The sequence below is a fragment of the Mandrillus leucophaeus genome, unplaced genomic scaffold, assembly GCF_000951045.1.
Source record: "Mandrillus leucophaeus isolate KB7577 unplaced genomic scaffold, Mleu.le_1.0 Scaffold1126, whole genome shotgun sequence".
NCBI classification, from domain to species: Eukaryota; Metazoa; Chordata; class Mammalia; order Primates; family Cercopithecidae; genus Mandrillus; species Mandrillus leucophaeus.
This window is the reverse complement of record NW_012099499.1, coordinates 566469-592763: the sequence shown is the minus strand read 5'-3', so window position 1 is coordinate 592763 and position 26295 is coordinate 566469. Positions and strand designations below refer to the sequence as shown.

General features: G+C 35.9%; 1 protein-coding gene across 1 annotated transcript in view; it reads left to right on the top strand.

Moving 5' to 3' along the window:
* Positions 1-25447, top strand: part of MMP16 (matrix metallopeptidase 16 (membrane-inserted)) — a gene marked incomplete at its 5' end in the record, with an annotated part of 186056 nt that extends 160609 nt beyond the window's left edge. The window contains 3 exons of the mRNA XM_011995225.1: positions 8409-8559; positions 17904-18019; positions 22883-25447. Coding sequence (XP_011850615.1) covers positions 8409-8559; positions 17904-18019; positions 22883-23217 — 602 coding nt within the window. The remainder of the gene's footprint in view (positions 1-8408; positions 8560-17903; positions 18020-22882) is intronic.
* Positions 25448-26295: the final 848 nt, after the last annotated feature.

The following is a 26295-nucleotide window of genomic DNA, read 5'->3' as shown; positions in this document are numbered from 1 at the left end:
CTCCTCATTTTCAAAAACTGTTATAACACAACTTTGTTTGTTGTGCCCCTTTGAGTTCCCCAGGAAGCAGACACTGAGACCAAGTTAGGAGGTTGAGTGGTTTGTCGAGGAAGAAGGTAAATATATGAAAGATTAAAGGGGACAAGGCAGGATTAGCAGTAGGTGACAAAGTCTTGGTGAACCCGATGCCAAGCTTCAGATCAAAGAATGCCTCTTAGAGAACTTGCATACAGATCAAAAATGGCCAGTCTTTAGTACTCTGCTGTGCTCAGTCTTTGGTGGGAGGCTGCTGAAGAAGAGTGTAGCCTTGGCCCAATTGGTGCATTAGACCCAAAGGCGCTCAGCTGATGATAGTTTCTTTCTCTAAGGAAGACCTGAGCTGCACACCTCAGTGGCAAGCACACTTGCGTAAGCATTCAAAATTCTCTGCTTACTGGATAATATTGTGGAATCTGGAAAACAAAATGCTGCTAACAAAAAGTCATATGACCTCAAGAGTTGAGCATTTATTCAAATTTCCTGAGCAACCAACCTATAAATGATATAGAAATCAAAACAAACATTGAGCCCAAATAAGAGTTTAGTGTTACTTAATTGTTTATTATTGGTATCATTTATTTATTTGAGTAGGTGATAAGCAAATTTGATCAATGAAATACTGTGTTATAACCATTTATTGGGACATCCTGAGGCACATACAATGTGAATGTATTTGATCTCTCATTATTTCCAGAATTCCAAGCGAGCATTAAGTTAGCATCCTATGTACAAATTATGAAAAGAAAGCTCACATTCATGACTTGTCCAGGATCTTACAGCTGGTTATTGATAGAGCTGTGACCGCCTAGTTCTGACTTCAAAGCTATTGAATGCCCCATTAAATAACATAATCTAACAAATAAAATATCAATTCTTTATAACACTTTTTTTAAATGCCCTGATGTTTTCTCAATAAATATATAAATGATGAACAGTAATCAGCCCAATAAACAATATTTACTGACGATTCTATGCACAGACTTCTGTGTTATGAAGAAAAACCATTAAGGAATTCGTTTTCTAATCTTTTCTATAAAAGACTACATAGTAAATACTTTCTGCTTTGTGGACCATATGGACTCTGTCATTAACTACTAAACTCTTTCATTGCAAGGTAAAAGCAGCCATACGCAATATGTAAATAAATAGATGTGGCTGTTTGCTGGTAAAGGGTTATTTACAAGAACAGGTGGCAGCTAGTGGTCCTTGTTTACTGACCACTGTTGTAATAGAAGACACAAAATATCAATGTATGAATAGTTTTGAGGAGACAAAAATACAGTTGATTTTTTTTTAATTTCTTTAGTAATAAGGCACAAAGGATATCTGACTACTCAGGATACAGTGAACAAGCATGAGCTGAATACGCTGGGTTAATTAATAAACACTCCCATTGAAAATGTTTGGTGATTAGTTGATAAAGGAGGGAAGAAGAAGGGAATCATTAGCAATTCTGAAAGCCAGAGTGTGAACACGTTCTGTTCTGAGAGTCAATTTTGGATAGTAAGATAAGCACTGAATCAAGAGGCCTGGACTGCAGTACAAACCTATTAGCACCTGGCAGTGTGGCTTTAGACACATCACTTCTTTGACCTGTAAAATAAGCAAATGCGTTAGGCTGGATTCTCAGCCACTTTTCTGATCCAGTACATCTGAACAATATAATGCACTCCCATCATTAACAGTGGCTCAGTTCAAGGGGGTCAAGAAGCAGGTAGAAATCTTAACCTCCAGAGTAAGCATTGTCCTTCTGAAAAAAAAAAAAAAAAAGAGGTTATTAGATACTGCATGTTTCCTGATAGGAACAGCATTTAATTTAAAAATTCTTTTTGGGATTATTTGTTTACTGTCTATCTTCTCTGCTAGTCTGTTCCACAAGGGCAGGAACTTTTTGTGTTGCCTTCATCAGTGTTTCTGCAGCTCCTAGTTGAGTGACAGACTATAATAGGCTCATAATAAACAGACATTGAATAGGAGAATAGATGGATGAATAGATGGAATAAATGGATGATTGAATGTCATCCATCCATTGAATAGATGGATGGATAGACGAATATCATTGAAAAATCACTGCAGTAGATGATCTGTAAAGTCCTCTCCAACTCTAAACATTTTTAAAGCTATTCTGTTTATAAAACCTTTTGGTCTTTAATTCTAACTTGTTGATATTTTCCCTCTGCATTCTGCCAAGTACAATGTCGGTAAGAACTAGTTTTTTTCCACTTGCTCCAGAATGTGTCAACCTCATCTGAAATCCAGGGAATACTTACATTCTGCCAAAAAGGCAATATTTTCCTTGAGAACCAGACTGCCTGATGGTAGGGTAGTTAAAAAACCACCTGTCATATGTACAGTAAAAAGAGTTGAATATAAATCTTACATATTTAACTGAAAAACTAAAAAACAGAAACAAAGTCATTTCAGTTTTTTCATATGAAAATCTTAACTCATCAGGATATAAAAGTAACTGTATAATTGTATTTTCTCAATAAACACTCAGAAAATTAAATGTTACCATTCATAATTATTATTGAGTTATTTCCTTGAGTTTTATGCCACGTACTCAGCAGGCATGGTGGTATTTCTTAATTTTGTGTGAGTAACTACTGGAATTCCATCATGCAACTTTACAGCAAATGTTTGCTGATAAGCTCTTCTGCTTTGTTTTCATAAAGGGAATATAAGTGCATTTTTCTTGGCAGGTTAAAAAAAAAAAGCTAATCGAGCTGTTTTATACAAAGGACTTCATCATTAAAAAGTGAAAGACTGATTATTTCTCCCTTTTGTTTATGGAAAATACTAGACCAACAGTACAGGAAAGTATTTTCAATGCATAGTTTTTAAAAACAGCAACAATAACAGTTTTTTAAGTAGAATAATAACAATTTCCTATAAGAACAGTAATTCCTTTTCTTTTTTCACACATTATCCTCTACTGAGAGACCAGGACTACAACAATAAACTAAGCTTCTGTGAACCATTTCTCCTGCTGCATGCACCAGGGCATCCTGGTTATTGATGAGCCTAGTGTCATCACTGAAAAAAGCCTGGAAGAAATTATCATGCAAATGATAATCAAGTTTAGGAGCTGCTAAAGGAAGTGATCGAAAGCATACTAGAGTGCTTCTGCTTGAAGGACAACCAACTGAGTTGAGCTGACACAAGATGTACCCTAAATAGCTAGCATGAGAGGCATTGAAACTGCATACTCCTTCCTAATTTAAAAGGAGATGAAAGCAAAGGATGCAATAAGTCACTGAGGTATATGCCAACAGAAAAGGCCTTTCTCTCTCTTTTTTCTATTGTTTAAAGACTTTCTATTTTAAATGCTACAGAGATTAGATTAAAATATAGAGCATGCTATGAAACAGCTTTTAGATTTTCCAACTCACTGACTCTGGCAAGGAAGTGATCTGGGCCTTTGGGATGAGGGGTGTGTGTGTGTGTGTGTGTGTGTGTGTGTGTGTGTGTGTAATATTCAGATTATACAAGGGCTGAGAGTAAGTTTGCATTTTTATGACCGTATTTCCCAACACTTGATTAAATATAATCACTTAAATAAATGATTTTTCAGCACCATACCAGAGCATGCCTTATATTTTCTCACTCTTGCTAGTGGTTATAAAATTTTTCTTTCCTGCTGTACTAACAAGATTCCAAAGTAATGCCCTCAATGGTATTTATGTAGCCTTTATTGTGCCTTTTGTTAGATTTTTGGTCCTATGTTTGAGTAGTCGTGTAATATTAAACATGGTTCTTTGCTTCAGTAACTATTTATTAAGCACCTACTTTCCAAGCACTATAAATGAGGTGCTGCAGGAAAATAATGTGTTCGATGTAGTGTTTTTCCTCAAGTTACTCACACTCTAAAGTGGGTGGCAGGCTTGTGATTCATCAGGGTACAATGTACTAAGTAATAAGATCAAGGTAAATGCTGGTACTTTGACAATGTAAAGTGCCCACCCTACTCAGATGGGAAATGTTTTTCAGAGAAATCGTGCTAAGCTAAGTTTTGAAAGTGTCATCCTAGTTTTCCATAAATGGAGATAAGTGGAATGTAGATGAGATAAGACACCCATACTGAAAGGAGCCTTGAAATGACATATAATGAATTTGGGTTTTATCCTGAATGCAGTGAGAAAACACTGAAAATTTTAAACAAAAGAGAGGCAAAAATCAAGTATGCATTTTCAAGAAATCCCTTTGTTGACTTTGTGGAGGACAGTTACAAGGGAGACTGACTGGAGACAATAAAATGAGAAAGGGAACTGTTGAAATAACGTAAGTTAGGAAATAAACAGGTTTCTCATAAGTCTCATGGCTGAAAGACAGCATGGTATCATTGGCTAGAGCCAGGATTCTGGCCAACAGGCTTGGGCTCAGATGCAACTAATAACTTACATGATATTTGATTGTTCACAATTTTATGTTGATCAGTCTCATTCAGTTAAAAGAAAAATAAACCCTGTAAGATTAATTGAGCTTATGGAGAACTTATGGTAAGCAGTGGGTGTGTAACAGGAACTCAGACAGCCAGGGTCCCTCTCCCATTCATAGCTTCGCTCCTTGCATCACTTTTCTCTTTTCATTCTCTTTTCTCTTTCAGTCCATCTCTTTTATTCAGTTTCTGCCTCCTTATAATATCTGCTTCCTCTGGCCATATTGGCTTCTCACGCTTCATATTATATAAAAATAGTCAATTTCCCCTGCTGAGAGGGAAAAATCTCTCAGTATTCTCTGGGTCATCCTCCCAAGAGAGAAACGTGGATGGTTCTGCTTATCTCTGCTTATCAGATGAAGCCATGTCTCCATAGCTTACTCTGCAGCACAGCATTTTGACTGGCTCTAGTCTTACAGTGATAGTATAGAGAGTGGATTTGGAGAACAATGACACCTACTTTACAGCTTGTGGACAAAGCAATTACCTTTAGAAGGGACGATGGAAGGGATGATGGAAAGGACCATTGGTAAAAAAGAACAACCTTCAAAGGACAGTTCTAAGTGAGAGTTAGGAATTGAAATCAGCTGAATGTATTTAATGATCCATTAAATACGGAAAATAATGAACAAGGAGGTTGCTGATGTCATCCACAGAATAACTAGCATTCCATCTACCCAAAGAGGGAAATTAAGAAAGGTTTTCAGATGAGTTCAGATTTGAACTTTGTAGAAAATCCCATCAGATAACTATGGTTACTGGTTGGCTTTCAAGAGATATTTGGATCAGAGATAGTCATTTATGACTACATTTTTTTCTTTTCGGCTTCTGACGTTTTCTTTTGCTTTTGTCTTCAACACTGCCTTTTCTTTCTCCTCATGTGCCTCCTCTTCCCTCTTCCTTTATGTGATCATTCCCAATGGTCGTAGATTACTAGAAGTCCAGTTATGGTTACTCTTTATCTTCTGTATATACTTTTCCCAGGATAATCTCAACATGTCCTAAATTTATCCTAAATGCCACGTGTAGGCTTGTGTCTTACAAACTTACTTTCAAAGTGACATACCTGGTTGTCTACATGACTTCTTTATGTAGATATCTCACTGACATCTCAGACCCTTGATTTAAACTTCCCACTCACCTTTAGTCTTGTCTTATTAAATAACACTGTTATTCACTTGTCTACACAAACTAGATCTTGAATATCATTCTTAATGTTATCTTTATCTTATTTCCTTCAGCAATGCCTATCAATTCCATCTCCAAAATATGTCCTGACTTTGTTTTATCCTTTCCATCTCTGTTTCTGCTGTATTGGTCCAAACCACTATCAAAGAACTTTTTGATTTAACTATTCAATGACTTCCTATTTCATTTAGAATAAAGTTCAACTCCTACATGGGTTACATGATCCTCACCTCTATCATTATACACTCCTATCACACTCTCTTCTAGCCGCACAACAAGCTTCTTCCCATTATAACATTTATTCTTTATGTTTCCTTTACCTCAAACAATCTTCAGTGGTCTGGCTCCCTTGAATAGTATGTCACAGTTGAATAAAGAGATCTTTCCTATATTTAATACAAAGTAGCCCCATCCCATCACTGTCACCTTAATATCCTTTTTTCTTTCTCTATTTGTATAGCTCTTTGCTTTCTGAAGTTTTAATTTATTTATCTGTTTGATTCAAGTCAATGTTTCCATACTCACTCGCTGATATCTAAGTTTCATGAGATAGAGATGTTGACCTTCTGCTTCACTTCTCTATCTGTAGTGCCTACAATAGTGCCTGGTGCATGTACTGAGTAATTATTGAGTGAATGATTCGATTAATTCTTGCCAAAGACTCTTGATGGGTCATCTTGTTTTCATTCTTCCCTTTATAATCCATTTTTCACCAAAAATCATTTTAGTGTATAAAACCAATCACAACCCAACACAAATTTCATCTCCTTGATGGCCTCCAGTACACTCTAAATAAGATTTCAACTCATTATGTTCATTTTCAAAGATTTTGTCCTTGCTTTTTACAAATTACAGATCTTCGTTCAATTCGTTGATCATCCCAAACTGTCCTCTGCTCTGAATGCACTTCCCAATATTCTTTGCATATTTATTACTTTCTCTTTCTTTAGATTTTGTTGTATTTCTTCAGAGAGGTCTTTCTGACCGTTTTACTTAAAGTACGTTCCCTTTATTTTTTTTCTCAACCTGTTTTTGTTTTTGTTTTTTTTTTTAGCCTTCACTAGTTTTTGAATTACTACAATTATCCATGTGTATATTTGGTTTTCATCTGCCTCTTCTGCTGTCATGTAGGATGATCAGGGTAGCAATCAGGTCTGTCTTACCCTGTTCAGTATCCTGAGTACCTAGTATGATACTTGGGATGCTTGAAGATACCCAGTAAATGTTGTTTTAACTCAAATGGTATCAAATGTTAGTAGAAGGTCTTGGAGTAAATGAGATTACCCATGGTTACAAACTAGAAACTCCTAAGTTTAACCTAAGGATGTGTGGTTTTTGTTAGCTTATTTTGTGTTAAGAGAGCACATGTTTTAAATTTTTTGAATACTCTTAGGTATTACAGGAAAGCTATGGTTTATCATAGTCCTTATCTATGGGTGGTTTTGAAATATTGTAGAAAGGACGTTGGGACACCTTACTTTGCCAGACATTAACCCCAGGAGGTGCCAGAGATCCAAGACGATGCTGGATCATAGAATGATTCAGAAGGCCCAGGAGAAGAGGACTTGGGGAAGGAGGGAAATACGCCTTTAGGGTAATAGATATTTACTGACTTTTTTGGAAATATCTCAATATTAGTGTGGATACTGCACTACTACTATCATCCCTAACCAGGCCCCTGTAGTTATTTGAGTTTGTGACCCTTCCTTATTTAGGATAAGAAGAGAAGAAAGCAGAGAACATAATCCTAGGAAACAACAACATTCAAGGGCTGAGTACAATACAGTAAGCCCAGAAAGGAGCAGCTAGAGAACAAGCAAAACAAAAGAAAATGGTTTTCTGGCAGCTCAGGGAGGAAAGTACTTAAGGTGGTCAATTGTGTCAATAGATAAGGATGGAAAATTGTTTAGTTGGAGGGCATTGGTGACTCCAGAACAAAAAGCTTAGTGGACTGAAACTTGATAGGCATACCAGAAAGGGAAGTGGTGGGCGCAGTCGGCCAGGGGCACAGGGAGGGCATGAGGAAATGTGCTGTCTGTAGAGAATTGTCAAATAGCAATACAACTGACTAAAGCCTGTCTGCTTTTGTCTGCTTTTTGGTATCATCATGCCATGCTCCAGCAATTCCAAACATGGTTAAAGTTAAAATTTTCCTCCCCTCAGTTACCACTCTTAAAGGCAGGAATAGAGTTAACAGAAGAGGGCATGAGGTCAAGGGAGGATGAATATATAAGACTAGGGAGACTTGTGAATATTTATATAATCAGAGGAAAGGACCAGCCCAGAGGAAGTGTTTCAGTCGAGTAGAGGTTATAATCACTAAGTCAATCTGAGGGCATACCCGTTGCTCAAAATACAGGAATGATTTAGCCTTGAAAAAAAGTAGGACCTCTAATTCCTAGGGGAAGAATCCTTCATCCTTGACTTAGAATTGTTTCTTTATGGTGAAGTTGTAGATCTATTTTATTTTTTAAATTCACTCACAAATTTTGGTTATATTTTTATATTAATAAGTAGTGTTCATTATATCCACTTGTGAATGATATTTCAAAGATAACATTAATATTCCAGATGGGACAACTAATAACTTATTTCAAGGATTTAATATGATATATATTTAGTATAATTTTAAATGTATAGTATATATTTAATATAATAATTTTAAATGTATTGTGTTAATTAGATATATTCTAATTTCTGACATTAAATTAGTATATTCTGCATTTACACTTATTTCATACAGGTAACAAATATTGGGTGTTCAAGGATACAACTCTTCAACCTGGTTACCCTCATGACTTGATAACCCTTGGAAGTGGAATTCCCCCTCATGGTATTGATTCAGCCATTTGGTGGGAGGACGTTGGGAAAACCTATTTCTTCAAGGGAGACAGGTCAGTATATACTTCTGATGAGAAAAACAGTTAATTAACTAATGTTTAGAAAATCAGCACTTCTAGTCTATCAGAGGCGTGAGCTGTTGATGAAGAATCCTGGTGGATTTAACACAGGAGTTAATGCAATTAAAAATTGTTTTATATTTCAAATAATATTTAAGATAAATCTTTCTTGAATATATTCAGCTAAGGTGACTTTCTTATGAATATGTATACCTAGCATATGTTTTTTCATTTCCCCATAATTGTAACATGCCCATAATACTATGTAAGCTGTGTATATGTGTGTTCTTGCGATGCATTTTTGGGGGAATTTTACTTACTTTGTTGAGGAAAAAAAAATACTTTTTAGCACATAATTTTTGTTGTTTCACACTCAAAGTTAAATTTTTATACTTTGTATACAATCAATTGTGAAGACTTCCAAATAATTTCAGTTTAGTCACAGATTATATTTCTTAAGAAGCCATTTATTTAGATACCATAGTCAAACTATCACTGGGCTAAATACTTTTAGCTTGAAGGATAATATTTTCTCCCAGCTATTTTACTCTCTTATTTTTTTTTTTCCTTTTGTGATATTACTAACAGAGTTCACAAATTGAAAGAGAATTGTTAGTTTAAAACTTACAGTAAGGCTGAGTGCGTTGGCTCATGCCTGTAACCCCAGCATTTTGGGAGGCCAAGGTGGGTGGATCACTTGGGCTCAGGAGTTCAAGACCAGCCTGACCAACATGGCAAAACCCTGTCTCTACTAAAAATACAAAAATTAGCCAGGTATGGAATTACAGCCATGTAATTTCAGCTACTTGGGAGGCTGAGGCATGAGAATCACTTGAACCAGGAGGCAAACTAGTCTGGGCAACAGAGTGAGACCCTGTCTCAAAAACAAAAACAAAATTAAAAAAAAAAACCTTATGGTAGCTATTAGGCAGATATAGCCCTAGCCCTGCCCAGTTGTTAACAGATATTACAAATGGAATATATATAAGTCGAAGCCTATATTTTTATTAATTTAAATAAATATTAAATAAAAAAACCAAAAATCAATTTTTAATTACATTATTACTAGCTAGCTCACAATGAGAAATTCATAAGTAGACTTCATTGGTTTGTAGGATGACTTAAGTCTGCCATTGTACTTCCATTTGTTAGTAAATTTTTTTTAAAATACACACATATAAAGTACAAGCTTCAATGTCCAACATTCCATTACTGAGTTTGCCATATTATCTTAGCATAAAATAACCCTATGCAATGTCTCCAACTTTAGGAGAAAAGTAAGTAAGGCTATAAACTTTGTTTATTTGGAAATTTACAATTTTTAATTGCAAATGATTTCAAACATTGAGCTTTATGTGTGAACCCAAAGTTGCTATAATTGGCTTCCATGAACAAGAATGTACACTTTTAAATTTATCCTTTTACTAACTTTATATGCAATATTTCTCTATTTTTCCATAGCAAAATGCTGGTTGATTTTAATTCATTATAATAAAGTTAGACTGTGCTATAGTGTTTCTTACTAAATCACAAATTAAAAATATCTATCAAACAAAAAATCAATCAAAGGAGAAGATGCTACTTAAAGCCACAAAAAGTATAATGACTCTCAACAGGATGTCAATGTATTCGAGTATGAAAGGGGAAGAACTTTATTGCCACTGCATAGTGACCACTAATGAAAATAAATCTGCAGACTTATAACATATTCTTTAAAATGGTATAACCGTTAAGGTTGTTAAATTCACCGGCTGATTTTAATCGCTTGAATAAGTACCATGCAGATCTCAGTACTATATGGAGTTGCACTTTTTTCTTTTTCTCCAAAAAGGGCAAAAATGAAAGACTGAGGAGACACTTTGGAGAAGTTAGCTTCTAGGGGACAGAAAATGGAAGCTGAACTTTTATATAACAGTTTAATTAAACTTTCATAGATAATAATAAAAATGCCCATTTCATTATCGGATAGCTCTTTTGCCCACAAATGTAGAGATTACATTTAAAATGTTTTCATTCTAAAAATTTAGTTCTTATTGGAACATTTAAGTTTAAAAATTAAACGTGAACTACTTTAAATTTGTGAAATCAGTGGAGGTTAGGTGCCAAAAGTATAGAAGAATAAAGACTATAGAAAACAGGAAAAGGGTTTTTTAGATCATTTACTCTCCACTTGAAAAGCTACATGCTAAATACAGAAAATGTATTTTCTACATGCTAAATACAGAAATGCCTTTATTACTTTTAAGTTCTGTTTAAATAACTATGGTTTTATAGGTTTTACAAAACTGAAAGCAGGATTTCAATTAATTTCCATGTGTGATCTTATGTAAGATGTCATGAATTATAAATGTTTTATAAACAAATTATTCCATAGTCATATAATCACGTATTTCTAGAGTCAACAGTAAATTATCAATATGTTTATTCTAGATTTAAAAGTTAGATGGAAAAGACATTAAACTTTCTAACTGAAACAAAGAAACAATTTAGTTGTCACTTTTATATGAGAATTTATTTTTTATTATTTCTCCCCTCTTCTCCCACTTCCATTTTTCTGCTTACAAAAAAGAAAAAAATTATGTCAACAGTTTTCTATTTATCTAAGGCTAAGAGCAAAAATGATTTTAGTGAGTATCTAGAACAGTTGTAAAAAATTCAAGTCCTTAAACAGATCAGGTGAGTAATGGCTGTAACACTGGGTAAAGTAGTATATCCAAGGCAATAGCAAATGACGAGTACTGTGGTGAGCTGGAAAGTGCAAAAACTCTAGAAAAGCATTCAAAATCAAGATTACTTAAAATAATCTACTATGCAAACAAAACACATCTTTAAATTAGATGCTGCCATATGTCAGCCCTGCATGTTGTTCACTTCCTACCAAAATCTAGATACCCTCAATTGCAGCCCAAGAGTACCCTTCCCTCTCCACCGAACTGCCTGTGACAGTATGAACATGAGGCAGCCCATTCTATTCTCGGTCGCTCTAATGCCTGCTTCCTTAATATTTCTGCATGTGTCCTACCCTAGCACTTATTTCATTCATTCAATAATGCATTTTGAAACACAAAGTATGTGACATGTGCTAGGTAATGAAGATGGAGTAGTAGAAAGAAAGACCACAGAGCTCCTAGTTTCATGGCACTTAGACTGTGTTGGGGGAGACAAATAATAAACAGTAAACAAATAAATGACCCTGATAATTTTCACAGTGAGAAATGAGACTCCTGGTGGTAAGGACAAGTTAGGACTTAGTGTTGACTTGGGGGAAGGCCTGACTTGTGAAGGGGACACTTGAGTGGGGACTTGAGTAGGAAGACGTTTCAGCCATAGAAAGCTATTCAGGACACTGTGTTGCAGGTGGGTGATATAGTCATGCAAAGGCAATAATGTAGGAAAGAAATTGGATTGTTCAAAAACAGTGTTGCTAGAGCATAGTGGTTAAGTGGTGGAAACTGGAGGATAGGGACCAGATTTCACTGGACCCTGTAGCCTATGGCAAACAGTTTGAATTTTATTCTAAGTACAAGGAAGGGGCATTGGAGGGTTTTCAACAGGAAAGTGATATGATCTTCTGTGTATTCACAAAGATTGTGCTGGCTTCTGTGTGAAGAATGGGCTCCAAGAGTGGAGGCGTGGAGGGTAACTGGGAGACCATTGAAGAAGTGCAGGAAGACATGATGATAGCGGTGGAGATGGAGCAAAGTGGGTGGGTGCAGGATACATTTTGAGTATGATGGCAAGTTGTCCTCAGGGCTTGGATTTTAGGGGAGGAACAAAATAAATCAGGGCAACTTCTAGGCTTTCCACCCAAGTAATTAAGTAGATAGCACCTTATCTGGAGACAAGACAGACACGGAGAGTAATATTGGGGGAAGGGATTAAGAGATTGAAATATCCATGCTTGACTGAGGTGCCTATTTATACACCAAGTGAAGAAGTCAAGTAGGTGGTTAGATAATTGAGTTTGCATCTTAATGGAGAGTTTAGTTGGAGGCACAGATCTCAGACTTATTGACATATAAATGGTATTGAAAGCAGGAGTTCATGTGAAATCTTCTAAGTATAGAGATAGCTAAAGAGAGTAGATGAAATGACAGTTCTTTAAATAAATCTGTAAATTAAGATTAAAATATAGAGTGTTGTACTATTTCACATACAGCATGGAACTCAGTGCCTCAGATTCCTACTTGCCCTTTTGTTAATACACTACAATTTGGTCCTTGGATAAGTTTTGATCTTCATAACATTTAGCTTAAAATGCTATATTTCTAAGTCATCTCTCAACATCTCACAAACATATCTAAGTCTCTATTGCTATATTTCATAAGAAACTTAGCTGTCGAGAATTTTAAGGTATTTTCAAATAAAAAGAACAAACTGTAGACCTACTTTATTTTCTTGATTATTATCATCACTAACAGTCAAATAGAAAAATACATTTATTTCTTCCAGCTTTAATGGTATGTTTATAAAGTAATTTCTTAATGTATATGTTTTGATTCATTCAAAAATACAGCAAAAACTGATATATTGATATTTTCTATTCTGTTGCATTTTTAAGACTGATTCTGAGGAATGGGATTTTGGGGCATTGATTAAGACTGCTAATCTCAAAAAAAATCATCTGATTAAAGTCAAAATTCTACAGTAGAGATAACTGATGAATCAGAAGAAAGAGCTATGAGCTTCATTTATAATAGCTTTTATTACTTACTGACCCTCCCACACAAAATTTCAATGTTTTCCATGAAAATATCTACATTTTAAACCCCCCAAATGGTTGACGTACACAGTGTTCTCATCTGAATATGCTAATTTACTTCTCAATGCATCTATAAGCTTATTTTTCAGGGAGAAAAACTCAGTGGGATGAGTTTTTTGTTCATGTTGACATATGCTCAAATATGTTGAAAATTAAAATACAAAGCAATGTTTATGAATAAGCCTCAGCACCTTTTATAAGACAGCACTAAATATAGATAATTCTAATTGCATTCCAGTTTACTGGATATATTTCAAAGCTGACACAAAGCAGACAACCTTTGGGATTGAGCCTATGTTGAGTTTTTCTAAAATTGTAAAATGATCCTAAATTATTGTTTTGTATTATCTGCTGAGAGAGAAAAATGCGTTTATGTTGACGAATTCATACCCAAATTATGTTCCTACAAAAGAGTGTAATACAATTTACATTCCATTAACGTTTTCCTGAAATGAGATCTCTCTAAATCCTATGAGTCTGGCAGATAATATAGGTGCACAGAAAAGCATCAGTGGGTGAATGAATCTATGAATGAACAGACTAAGGGAGAAAGGAAAGCTATACCCAAACAATGAACACCAATTGTTTGAATGACAGCATTGAGAGAATAAGAACTACAGGCAGACACCAGCAGTAACATTTGAATTTCAATTCTACCACATTCAAATGCAGTAAATGTGACTAAGTCAATTGTCTTTGAATAATATGATACCCAATGCTCTGTCATTGCTTAAATTGAGTGACAATTCATACTAAATCGATGGTTAGGATATTATTGTGGAGAACTCTGTAATATGTGATGTAAAAGACTGTTGCGGGATTTAAGCAAAACAATATATGTGTATAAATTTACTTTATAGCTACAAAATGTTACATAAAGTGTAGTTTTTCTACATAAAAAACATAACTACTTCTCAGAAAACTAATCTGGTTGCTAGGTATGTATTAATGTTACTTAAATCACATGCAGGATGTGATCCCATTGTCCTCAGGATTTTAAGTTATTCCAAATTTTATTTATTGTTATTATTACTATTATTTGAGATGGAGTCTCTCTCTGCTGCCCAAGCCAGAGTGCAGTGGCGCTATCTTGGCTGGCTGCAGCCTTCACCTCCTGGGTTCAAGCGATTCTCCTGCTTCAGCCTCCCAAATAGCTGGGATTACAGGCACCTGCCACCACGCCCAGATAATTTTTGTATTTTTTAGTAGAGAGAGGGCTTCGCCGTGTTGACCAGGCTAGTCTTGAACTCCTCTTGAACCTCAGGCGATCCACCCGCATCGGCCTCCTAAAGTGGTGGGATTATAGGCATGAGCCACCATACCTGGCCTATTATTATTTTTTTGAGACAAGGTCTCATTCTGTTGCCCTCACTGGAGTGCAGTGGCATAATCGCAGCTCACTGCAGCCTCAACCTCCTGGGCTCAATAGATCCTCCCACCTCAGCCTCCTGAGTAGCTGGAACTACAGATGCGCACCACCATGCCCAGCTAGATTTTTGTTTTTGGTAAACACAGGGTTTCACCATGTTGCCTAGACTGGTCTCAAACTCCTGGGCTCAAGCAATCCATCCACTTCGGCCTCCCAAAGTGCTGGGATTACAGGTGTGAGCCACCACACCCGACCCTAGTCCAAATTTTAAGTTAGAATTTAAAAGCTCACTTTAAGTTATAGTTTATGTCATCTAAAAATGCCATGTATTGTTAAGATATGTCATTATTTATTCTATTATGAGAGGAAAACCCTGTCAAGTAAACTAACACTGTATCTGTTGAAAGGGCATTCTGATGTTGAGAGGTGTAAAATGTGAAAAAGTGTTGCTTAGGATCCATGAAATAGGTATTTGACTATTTCCCTGCAAGAGACTTTCTTTGCTCAAGTGTGGAAAGCAGTTTTATATATTTATATATACACTATTGTAAACCCCACTGAGATATTTACTTGAGAGAAGAGATCTTTAGATTATGAGCAAATCTCAACTACATTAACCATTCATCACAGAATGTTCTGTGGGACAGGAATATTCAGAAATGATGTTTAAATATTTTAATTTAAAAGTAAATGTTTCCATGAACAAAATGTGAAAGAAAATATATTTTAGAATTGGTGGCATGATACACTAATGATTCCACTTCATTGTGCTCTTCCAAATGATGCAGTTCAGGCACCTTTCTTTCAGCTCAGTGCTTCTCCATGTAGCTATTTCTGATTTGTTCGTCAGATCTGTTCTCATCTTTGATGTGATGAGAACCTGTGACAAATACCCGCGACAGTTTCCCTTTTGGTGTAAACTCTTCTTTGGGTGTTATTTCTTAGAACACTTCCTGAAACAATCTTTTTCTATGTGAACATTGAAGATGGAGGAAGTGCATCTTCAATGGATGGAGGAATTCCAGATGTTACTCAAATGAGGTTTCTAGGAATTTATAGCAAAACCTTTGCACAGGACCCCAGAGCTCTGTAGGTAAAGAATCCTCCATAGGCCTGGCAGAGGCATATCCAAACTAGAAAATACTTATTTTTTTCTAATCTCAGATAAAATGGCTAAGACAAAAATAATTTTTTGAAAATGTATCGTTTCCCAGATATGTGTTGGTGAAACACTAGCTTTAGTAGATCACCATAGATGTTTAGCGGGGGAAAAGCATTGTCAAATAAAATCGGGAAACATATTTAGTGGCATCAAATGAATTTGGAGACTGCCTTTATGGTGAAAATAGCAGATAAACATGGTTATCTGAAATCAGACAAACATGGTTATACTTCTACCTATCATTCATTGTCCTCCAAGAATTCTCCTCTCTCCAATGGGGACAGTGATGACTATCTCATGGGTTTGTTGTGATTAAGTAAAATAATGCATAGAGCAACCGGGCTGCCTGAAATCAGTGATATCACTGTGAACTCCCAATGATTTTACCCTTTTGTCAATCTTTGTGACCATTCAAAATATAAACTCATTTTACTCTTAAAATACATGAACAATAATGAGTGATCCAAAGTAGGGATGTTCACAATTTGTTCCTTGGAAGTCTAGGGGTTCTGTGAAAGTAGCTCAAGGACTACCCTGTGAACGGATAAGAGTCTGAGAGTTCTAACTCTTGGTGAGTTTTGCTCTTATTTGTATTAATGTCTACACTTTCGTACTCCAATCAAGACCAGCCCTAATGTCTATACTCACATTCCCAGTTTCTTCCTCAACAGCTCCACCTTGAAGTCTGAATTTAAAGTAGCTAACACCAAAGTCAAGATTCCTCGATCCATCTCAGCTTACCTTCCCTTACTTCCTTACCTTACTGAATGATAACATTCTTCTTCTAGATAATCAGGCTTAAAATTCTTGAGTCATGCTCAGCTTCCTTCTCTTTCACACTCCACATCTAATCCATGAATACGTCCTTTGGCTCTTCCTTTAAAATATATCCCAAATGCCTTGATTTATCATCAATCCTATAGCTGTTGACTCCTTAGTCCAAGGATTATTGCAGTGACATCCCAACTGGCATTCCTACTTCTGCCTTACCTCCTTCAAACTCTTTTACTCATAGCAACCAGTGTATTCTTTAAGTTTAAGCTCCTCTGTTCAAAATATATATTGGCTTCCCGTCTCTCTTAGAGGGAAACCAAAGGCTTACTGTAGTGTAAAGGCTTGTCTAATCTTAGGTTCTGGTTCTGACTCTCACCTTGTGTCCGCATTACTAACTCAATTCCAGTCACCCCAGCCTCCTTGTAGACACAGGTATTCCAGCATGTGCCTGCCACAGGAATTTTCAACTCCTAGTTTCTCTGCCTGGAATGTTCTTCTCCCAAAAACTACATGTATTGCTCCTCACTTTTCTGTGCTCAGATGTCAACTTATCAGACAGGACCTCTCAGTCCACCAATTTAACGTGGCTTCTGATATTCCTAGATAACTCTATCTGCTTTGCTTTCTTCATAGGTGTTATCACCTCCTATCATAGTATATATTTATTGATAAATTAGTTTATTGCCCATATCCTCACATATCCTATAATGTGAGATCAGTGAGAACCACAGCATATCGGTGTTGTTCAAGGTTGTATCTCTAGCCCTACAATAATGCCAGCAACATAATATATATTCACTAAATATGTACTGAATGAAGAAATAAATCAAGATTCTACTTAAGATGATTTCAAAAAAATGTTCTGCTTCCTAAGAAAGATTTTAAAAACTCATGAAAACCTCTGATATATATATGCAGGTTGTTGATGTCCTTATGAACTATAAATATACTTAGCTAGCACTTTTTATTCACTTTAGCATACTGAATAAGAACTTATTTTTAACACAGGCAGGATATGGACAATAAGATGCCCATTTTTAATATATGCAGGAGAAGAAACAGAATAAATGCCTTATGCCAATTGTATTTTCAGTTATTTAAATCAGAGCTTGCCAGTTGGAGTTCTGTAAATCATTAACAGGTGCACAGGTAACAAAGTCAAGCGCACAGCAAAGGTCTAATAAATGTTAGCTATTATTGTTTGTATGCATAATCTTTCCCTATATGTGTGTTATTGTGGTGGTGGTTGTTGTTGTTTTTATCCTTTGTAGATATTGGAGATATAGTGAAGAAATGAAAACAATGGACCCTGGCTATCCCAAGCCAATCACAGTCTGGAAAGGGATCCCTGAATCTCCTCAGGGAGCATTTGTACACAAAGAAAATGGTATGCAACATGTGCTTTCTACATTTCATAAGTTTGCTATCTTAGTAACACATTAGGCTTTTTCACTGTGCTAAATTAAGCCATTGGAAAGTGCTATACTGGAGCTATGTAATACTGTATTTCTATTTATATAAACTTTTTTTCCTAGATTTACATGTAATATTATGCTGTAGACATTTTTTAACCTCCACTTATTTTAGTTTGTAAAAAAGTCATTAGAAAAAAAGATGAGTAATAGTTTAATATGGAAGTTGTGTATACCTTTGAAGTAATCTCACCTGTATTTCTATTAAAATTCCTGTAAAGATAATAAAAATACATGGGACAGAACCGGTCACAAGGAAGATAGAGGTGCCACTCGAGGTATTATATCTGGTAATAATGCATGTTGAGAATTATAATTTTTTATGTATTCTTTGACTTAGAGTGTCAGCAAGCAAGGAAGATTCCAGCTCAATATAGTGAGAATAGAGTGGTTGTATGATGGCATAATAACAAGAAAAAAATCCAAGAGCTGCCTCTTTACTTGCTATCCCAGGATTTCACATTCAGCTAGATCCCGAGTGGAAAGTTAGCCAAGCCATGGATAATCCATACTCCCCTATCTGTTGGCATATATGAAATGTAAACATATCTCTTCTCATCCAGGGATTAGTAAATACAAATAAATCATAATAATAATTTGAAATTGAATTTATATGCAATATTTCAGAACAAAGGAAAGGAAAATGACATTCTGAAATACAGAGAAAAAAATTTACCTCATCAAATTATTTTCGATATGAAGCATAAGAAAATAGTATATTATATATGTCCTCAATAACATGAAAAGTCTGTGACGCATGTTCAACATAAGCAAAAATAGGCATCTTTTGCAAGACAAACTTAAGTGCATCTAGGGGCAAGGAAGAGAAAGCAAAGTTAATGAAAGAGTCAGGGGAGAGTGAAAAAATCATACTAGCACTGAAAACTGTGATTGACCATAAGCCTATTGCAAGATTAAGAAAACTCTACACTGGCAGAGGATGGGAGCTCACGCCTGGGAGGCTGAGGTGGGTAGATTCCCTGAGGTCAGGAGTTTGAAACCAGCCTGGCCAAAATGGTGACACCCCCATCTCTATTAAAAATATAAAAATTATCCAGATATGGTGGCATGCACCTGTAGTCCCAGCTACTCAGGAGCCTGAGGCAGGAAGATTGCTTGAAACCAGGGAAAGGAGGTTTCAGTGAGCTGTGATCATGCCACTGCACTCCCGGCTGGGCAACAGAGCCAGACTCTTTCTCAGAAAAAAAAAAAAAAAAAAGGAAGAAAAAGAAAACTCTATGCTAGTATAAACTTGAAAGAACTTAGAACCAGGATAAATTAATACCAATCAGAAAAATCAAAGTACATGTACTGTTTTTTGAGCATTGCTGTATGTATAATGATATACCACTACATTCTGTGTGATAGTGTCCCAGAAGTGGAACACTGTAGGCAGAGGCAAAGTCAAAAAGAACCTTGAAGTCCTGATCATAGTACTGGCTGAGAAAAATAATTTGTTTGTATTCTATTGGCTCAGAAAATGGAAAGACCACGTTAAGATATTACTTGTATGTGACAGAAGCAGAAATCCATAGTACAGTGAGACTAAGATTAAAACATAACTCTCTGAGATAAAAGGGAAAGGAATAAGAGAGTAAAGGAAGTCACTATAAAGTCACATCGGAGGTAGTAAAGTCACATTAATAACGTGCCTCAAAACTTTCGAAGCTATACACATAAAAAGGACAAAGAAATGAAAAAATGTGAAAGATGAGCACATCAGTTTATTCATCCACATGTATTAAATAGCAACTTCTTACTAATGAGCATGTAAGAGTAAGAAATAGAACACAGAGACCCTCCTCTCAGGGTGCATCTCCTAAGCTATATAGTAGTACCAGCTGTGGAGAATTATCTCTCATTACACTTTTAGGATGAAACAATAGAAAAGTCCAGTAAGGTTCAGTCAAACATAAAAGGATCATCAAATAAAACATAGCCTCATTAATTTATTTTCCAGAATTTCTCAAAACAATGAAAATTCAGTTAAGAATTCACCAGAAGTTGTTCTTCATAAGCATGTATACAAAAATACATGTCAAAGCTGCTTTTAAAAGAAAAAAAAAATACAAATACCTAAATATTTATTCAACCAACTGACTTTCATAAATGAAAAAACCCTAAATTATTGAACAAGATGAATTTTGCAGGGTCAAGGTTTGACATACTTCTATTACCAAGATTTTAGGCTACTTCCTTTCAAATGCTTACACTATCTTCTAGTAACTAGACATTTTTTTTTTTTTTTCTGAGACAGGGTCTCATCTAACTATGGTAGCCAGGCTGGTCTGTAACTCCTGTATGATGCCCAGCCTGGTGTTGAACTCCTGGGCTCAAGCAGTCCTCTTGCCTCGGCCTCCCAGAGTGCTGGGATTACAGGCATGAGCCTCTTCAACAAACCTAGACTTTTTGTGTGTACCAAGTATTTTCAATAACTACAATTCTACTCCTATATGTGGAGTGTGTTACTATAAAATTTGGCCTACAGAACTGTATAGTATGTAAGTAGAAACTTCTTAACTTTTGTGTAATGGCCAGTAGCTCCATAGTAATTAGCTTTAGCTAAAAATTGAAGATGAGGACACTTCCGGCTGTTGGTTTCCAGTTTATATAAGAAGTGCATTCACCTGTTTTGAAGGTCTGTTTAATTCTAGATGAATGCCATTATTTAACTATGATTGTCTAATGTACTGTTATTTGGCAGGCCCTCAATGTTACAATGGCAGGCCCATTTCTTCATCCAAGCCTGTTGAGTAATTATATTGAATTTCATTAATGTGATCAAATACCAACTCTCGGCAGAACAACTCGAATCTACATACACCTGTTTTCACTTGGCAAGTTGCCCTCATTGCAAAACTGTCCTACGAAACTAAAAGCAGCAGTAGGTGTTTATGGCATTGAACAGAATGATTTCCAGAATAAAGTGCCCTGAAGTGATCATCTGCCCTATCTGAAATTTCTTGAGAGATGTCAGAGTTCTTCATTCAAAAATGATACCTCTCACACCCTTGGACGTTTAACCTACAAGTATTTGATAAAAGACAGGAGATCTCTAAGGTCAGGAGTTTGAGATCAGCCTGACTAACATGGAGAAACCCTATCTCTACTAAAAATACAAAATTAACCAGGCCTGATGGCGTATGCCTGTAATCCCAGCTACTCAAGAGGCTGAAGCAGGAGAATCGCTTGAACCAGGGAGGCAGAGGTTGCCGTGAGCCGAGATCGGGACATTGCGCTCCACCCTGGGCAGCAAGAGCGAAACTCAGTCTCAAATGAAAAAGACAGTAGATATCTAAAGGGACCCAGTCTTAAAAAAATTATTAAGTATCCAGGCTCTAGATCTAGATCAAGATTTAAATCTTGTGTTCACCAGAACATGAGCATGTTATTTTGTCTCTGATCCTCAATATCGTGGGCTTAAAAGAAGGGATAGTTAATTCTACCTGATAGAGTATTTGTGAGGATTAAAAGACAGGTCATCTACTAAACTTTAACACAATGCTTCTTCCATAATAAGTCCTCAATAAAACAGGAAAAAATATTACCTTCATTAATGATTATAAACTATGAATTATGCTTTCTATCAAAAATAGATAACTCCTAAAATATAGTTTTAAGTAATTATAGCGTTAAAACATTTCTTCTTGATTTTTTTAAGTTTTATCTCAAAGGACAAATTAAGTCAAAGTATTATAGTCACACAGAAACTTGACATGAATGAGCTGTGGACAGAAAGAAAAAAATGGATATGTGCCCAACAAAAGGATAAAATTTGGAGAACAGATGTAGGAAAAATGTCCCTATTTGTAGTTTAATCATCAGGAGCTTACAAAGTGTATTGTATGCATTCATAATGTTTTAGAAAATAAATTGCATGTTACTTGAGCCTCCCACATCCCACCTCCTCCCCGTGAAATATAAGGTACTAGGAAGTATTAAAAATGGAATTGTAGATTTATGTTCTATTTTATTCTTAAAATAGTGAATAATGGCTTTGGTACTTCTATAAAATATAGCTAGGTGACACAAATTAAACATACTTTTAATAAAGTAAAATAAAGAGGACAAAAGGAGAAGGAACAAAAATGTTTATGACCTAGAGCCAGAAATGGGGTTAGAGTACCAAATGCTATGAATACATCTTTACATGTTGAGATTCTTTGCAGACAAATGAAAGCCCCTCCAGTTTTATGATTTATATTTTCTTATGATTCCTCATCCAAATTACAAAAGAAAGCCTGTTGTTTAGAAGGAGCACAGATTCCTGATATTAAGATGATTAGAAATTTCCCTTGAGGTGTTTCATAGAGAAGCTTCTTTATCATACATTGAACAATGTTCCCAGTAACAGCCTGAGAGTAAACAGTGTTTCAGTTTATAAGGCTGTTTCAGCATCTTTCAATATAGGTTGATATTATCACACTAATATGTAATTTTGTAACAGCAGTCCTATAAGCGAGCAAAAAGATAAGGTTCTCTTTTCTAGCTTGGACTAGGAGTAGATTGCATAGCACGGTCTTTGAACAGTCCTCTGTAAATGATATTTCTCTCTCTGGACTGAGCTTTCCATAGGCATTAGATGGCATCATTCCTGGAGCACAGCAGCCACAGCCATCTTAACAGACAGCTGAGCTGAAAATAGTGTTTTCTTCCTATGAAAACTGAAGGGCCTTAAAATACATCTCTTAAGACATAGCCTATTTTAATAACATTTCTCTACATATACACTGTCACAAATAAGTGGTACCTGTGTGTGTGTATGTTTTTCCCCCTAGGCTTTACGTATTTCTACAAAGGAAAGGAGTATTGGAAATTCAACAACCAGATACTCAAGGTAGAACCTGGATATCCAAGATCCATCCTCAAGGATTTTATGGGCTGTGATGGACCAACAGACAGAGTTAAAGAAGGACACAGCCCACCAGATGATGTAGACATTGTCATCAAACTGGACAACACAGCCAGCACTGTGAAAGCCATAGCTATTGTCATTCCCTGCATCTTGGCCTTATGCCTCCTTGTATTGGTTTACACTGTGTTCCAGTTCAAGAGGAAAGGAACACCCCGCCACATACTGTACTGTAAACGCTCTATGCAAGAGTGGGTGTGATGTAGGGATTTTTTCTTCTTTCTTTCTTTTGCAGGAGTTTGTGGTAACTTGAGATTCAAGACAAGAGCTGTTATGCTGTTTCCTAGCTAGGAGCAGGCTTGTGGCAGCCTGATTCGGGGCTGACCTTTCAAACCCAGAGGGTTGCTGGTCCTGCACATGAGTGGAAATGCACTCATGGGGAAGCTTCCATGATGCACAGTATCTGCTGTTCTTCAGTCCTTTGTCTTTCTTTGTCATTCAGTTCTAGGCCTTTCCTCTGCACGCTCAATGCCCAGTAAAATTTCAGGATTAACTAAAGAAGAGGAGAAAAAGAAGAAAAGATTCTTCTTAAAAGTTTCTAATGTTATTTTCCTTCTGAAGTCTGAGCCCATTTCTGGGGGGAGAAAAAAAAAAAAAAAAGCAAATCAGAAAACCCACGATTTTTCCTTCTTTTTTTTTTTCTTTTTTTTTTTCTTTTTTTTTTTTCTTTTGCTTTAAAACAAAGGGAAAAAAGAGTTTAAACAAAAAACCCACAATTGAACTTCCAGGAAAGTGTGAAGACCCAAAACAGCTTTGTCTCCAAAGAAGATAGCTCTCTGACTGCTTTGGATAGTCTCCTACGCACCATTTTGTCAGGTGGGAGATTTGGAATACACATGCAGGACGTTAGACTGTTGGGACAGCCATTTTCCAACAACCAAGGGGCCAAAATATCTGCAATATAGTAACAGCCTTAATAATACATCCATTTTTCATTTTATACAGCTGTTCTCAGCTATGTCCTCAATGTTTCATCGCATTTATATTCATAGCTATTTTCAAACACGACCTTTTAATTGTTTTTGAAGTATTTCTAAACCCCTTCTTTCCACCTTACTCCTCCATCATTGTGATAATCTTCCCAAGTTGTATTAGGCCATTGCCCCAGGCCTTCCATGAGTCTGTCAGGAATATTCGTTACAAAGCAGAGCAAGAAGCAGTATATCTCTGAAGTGGATTACAGTGACAGTTATTTTACAAGGATTTGTGACACTAGTAATATACCCGTGTAACCCTTTGAGAACTATCACACCAGCTTTCAGAGTCTTAGGATTGTTGGTCTTGTGATCTGATAAGTTACAGAACTGGGCAATGGTAAAAACAGTCACAGGTTCAAGAAGATCAGGTTTTTAAAACATTATGTCCTATAATGTCATGTAATTTTTAAATGATTTACAAGACTACATAAATGTGTTTATAGCAAACAGAAATGATGTTACTTGCCAAAATTTTTCTGGCAAATAAAAAAGGTATTTTATTAAGAATCTCATAAGACTGAAATTTTATTTGAAAAACTGATAACAGCCTACATCTTCTCTTTTTTTGTTTCAGGCATACTGAATTTCTGTTTTAAAATCCATTGCATGAAAATTCAATTTGCCTTGGTATATGCAGTTAGCATTGCCATTTTAAAAATGAATTAAAACGATGACTCTGAAGTTGCATGAATATGCTCCAGTGCATTACCTATTGCATGTCCACCATAGTTCTCAAAGGGTTAGTGTGGCTTCTGGCATTTAGCCGTCCATTTGATCACTGACAGAGCCAAGAGACCACCAAAGCATTTCATTGTTGAGTGTAATTTGTCCTAACAGCAGTATTGTCATTTTCATGTGACCTGCAGAGCAGGTTTGTATCAATATTTTTTTCCTAGAGAAAAGTCAGCAACTGACAGACCTCTTTATTGATTTTTAGGAGCTGCTTCTTGCAGTGAAAGGCTTTACAGCCACTGGGCTGTGAACTTATTAGAGATGGTCAGAATGAATGCACCCCATGAGTCAGACATTGGCTTTGTGTGAAAGCCAGCTTTGAGGGGATTAGCTTTTGAAACAATGAACAGCTTGCCTTGAACTTGATTATTGATCTATTGACTGTCATTAACAACAACTTAAACATTGTCTTCTGTGAAAATTTTCCTTGAAGAGTCCTGTTCTATGTCTTTGCCCTTTGACCTTTAACTTGCAAACTGGCACAAACTGAAGGAAATCTGGTGTTGCTTCTCCATTGGATTAGTTGTTCTGTAAAATCTAGTGAGCATGAGCTGTTTCCTTAGAGTGGAGAGAGTGGTGATGGCAGATCTGCAGATGGACACTTTGCTCTTTACATGCACACTCTGAAAATGCCCTATAGGTAGAAGTGAATTTTAATTTCATTATAATATAATTTCAAGTCTAAATTCATCATTTTAGTACAAATTACAAAAAACTATAGGGAAAAAAAAAACCTCAAATACTTGAATGGCCAGTGTGGCTTTTATATAAAGCAGGAATTTTATACTAGTAAAAATTTCTTACTCATTTGCTAATAATACACATTTCCAGATGATTTTTAATGAGTGTAGGTATACATTCTTATTTCGAAATGGATAGTTTGGCTGCCTTGAATTTATATTTATACTCAACATAGCATGAAAATTAGAATGCCTTTTGGTTAAACTACATGTTTATGATTTGGTTGGGGAAAATATTTTATAATTGTAGGTGGCATGCTGCAAAGCCTTGCAGATTGTTATTTCTTACAACCTGAGCATATATACTGTGAGGCTAAGAAAAAAGAACAGTAAGAAAAGAAGAATGGCTTTACAGTTAAATATCATACAATGCAGATGATATTTTAAGAGGATATTGGAGATTATGTACGCAAGGGCCAAGAAAGCAAGAAATGAGAACCAGAGTCAGCCCTGTAGCTTTACTTCAGTGCTTCCATTCTAGATGATGCTGATATTATAAAGAGTTAGTCACTGCTGCTAAGCATGGAGGACTATATACATAAGCTCGTTTTTACAGTGTTTGCTTGTAGGAGGGTTTAATCCTTTTAGGGCCTTGATATCAAGAAAAAAATAACTGGAAACTATATTTTGCTAAAGATAGAAATGAGGAACTGTGTCATTTTGGGACATGTGCAAATCATTGAGGAACTCCATCACCCTGCATTGAAAATTGATTTTTTTCCTCTAAAATGAGAAAGAAACTGAATAAGCAATCTGTTGCCTCTTTACTCATTCATCACAATATCCTGATTCGTCATAAGACTATAAGTATAAAGGGCTAGAAAATAATC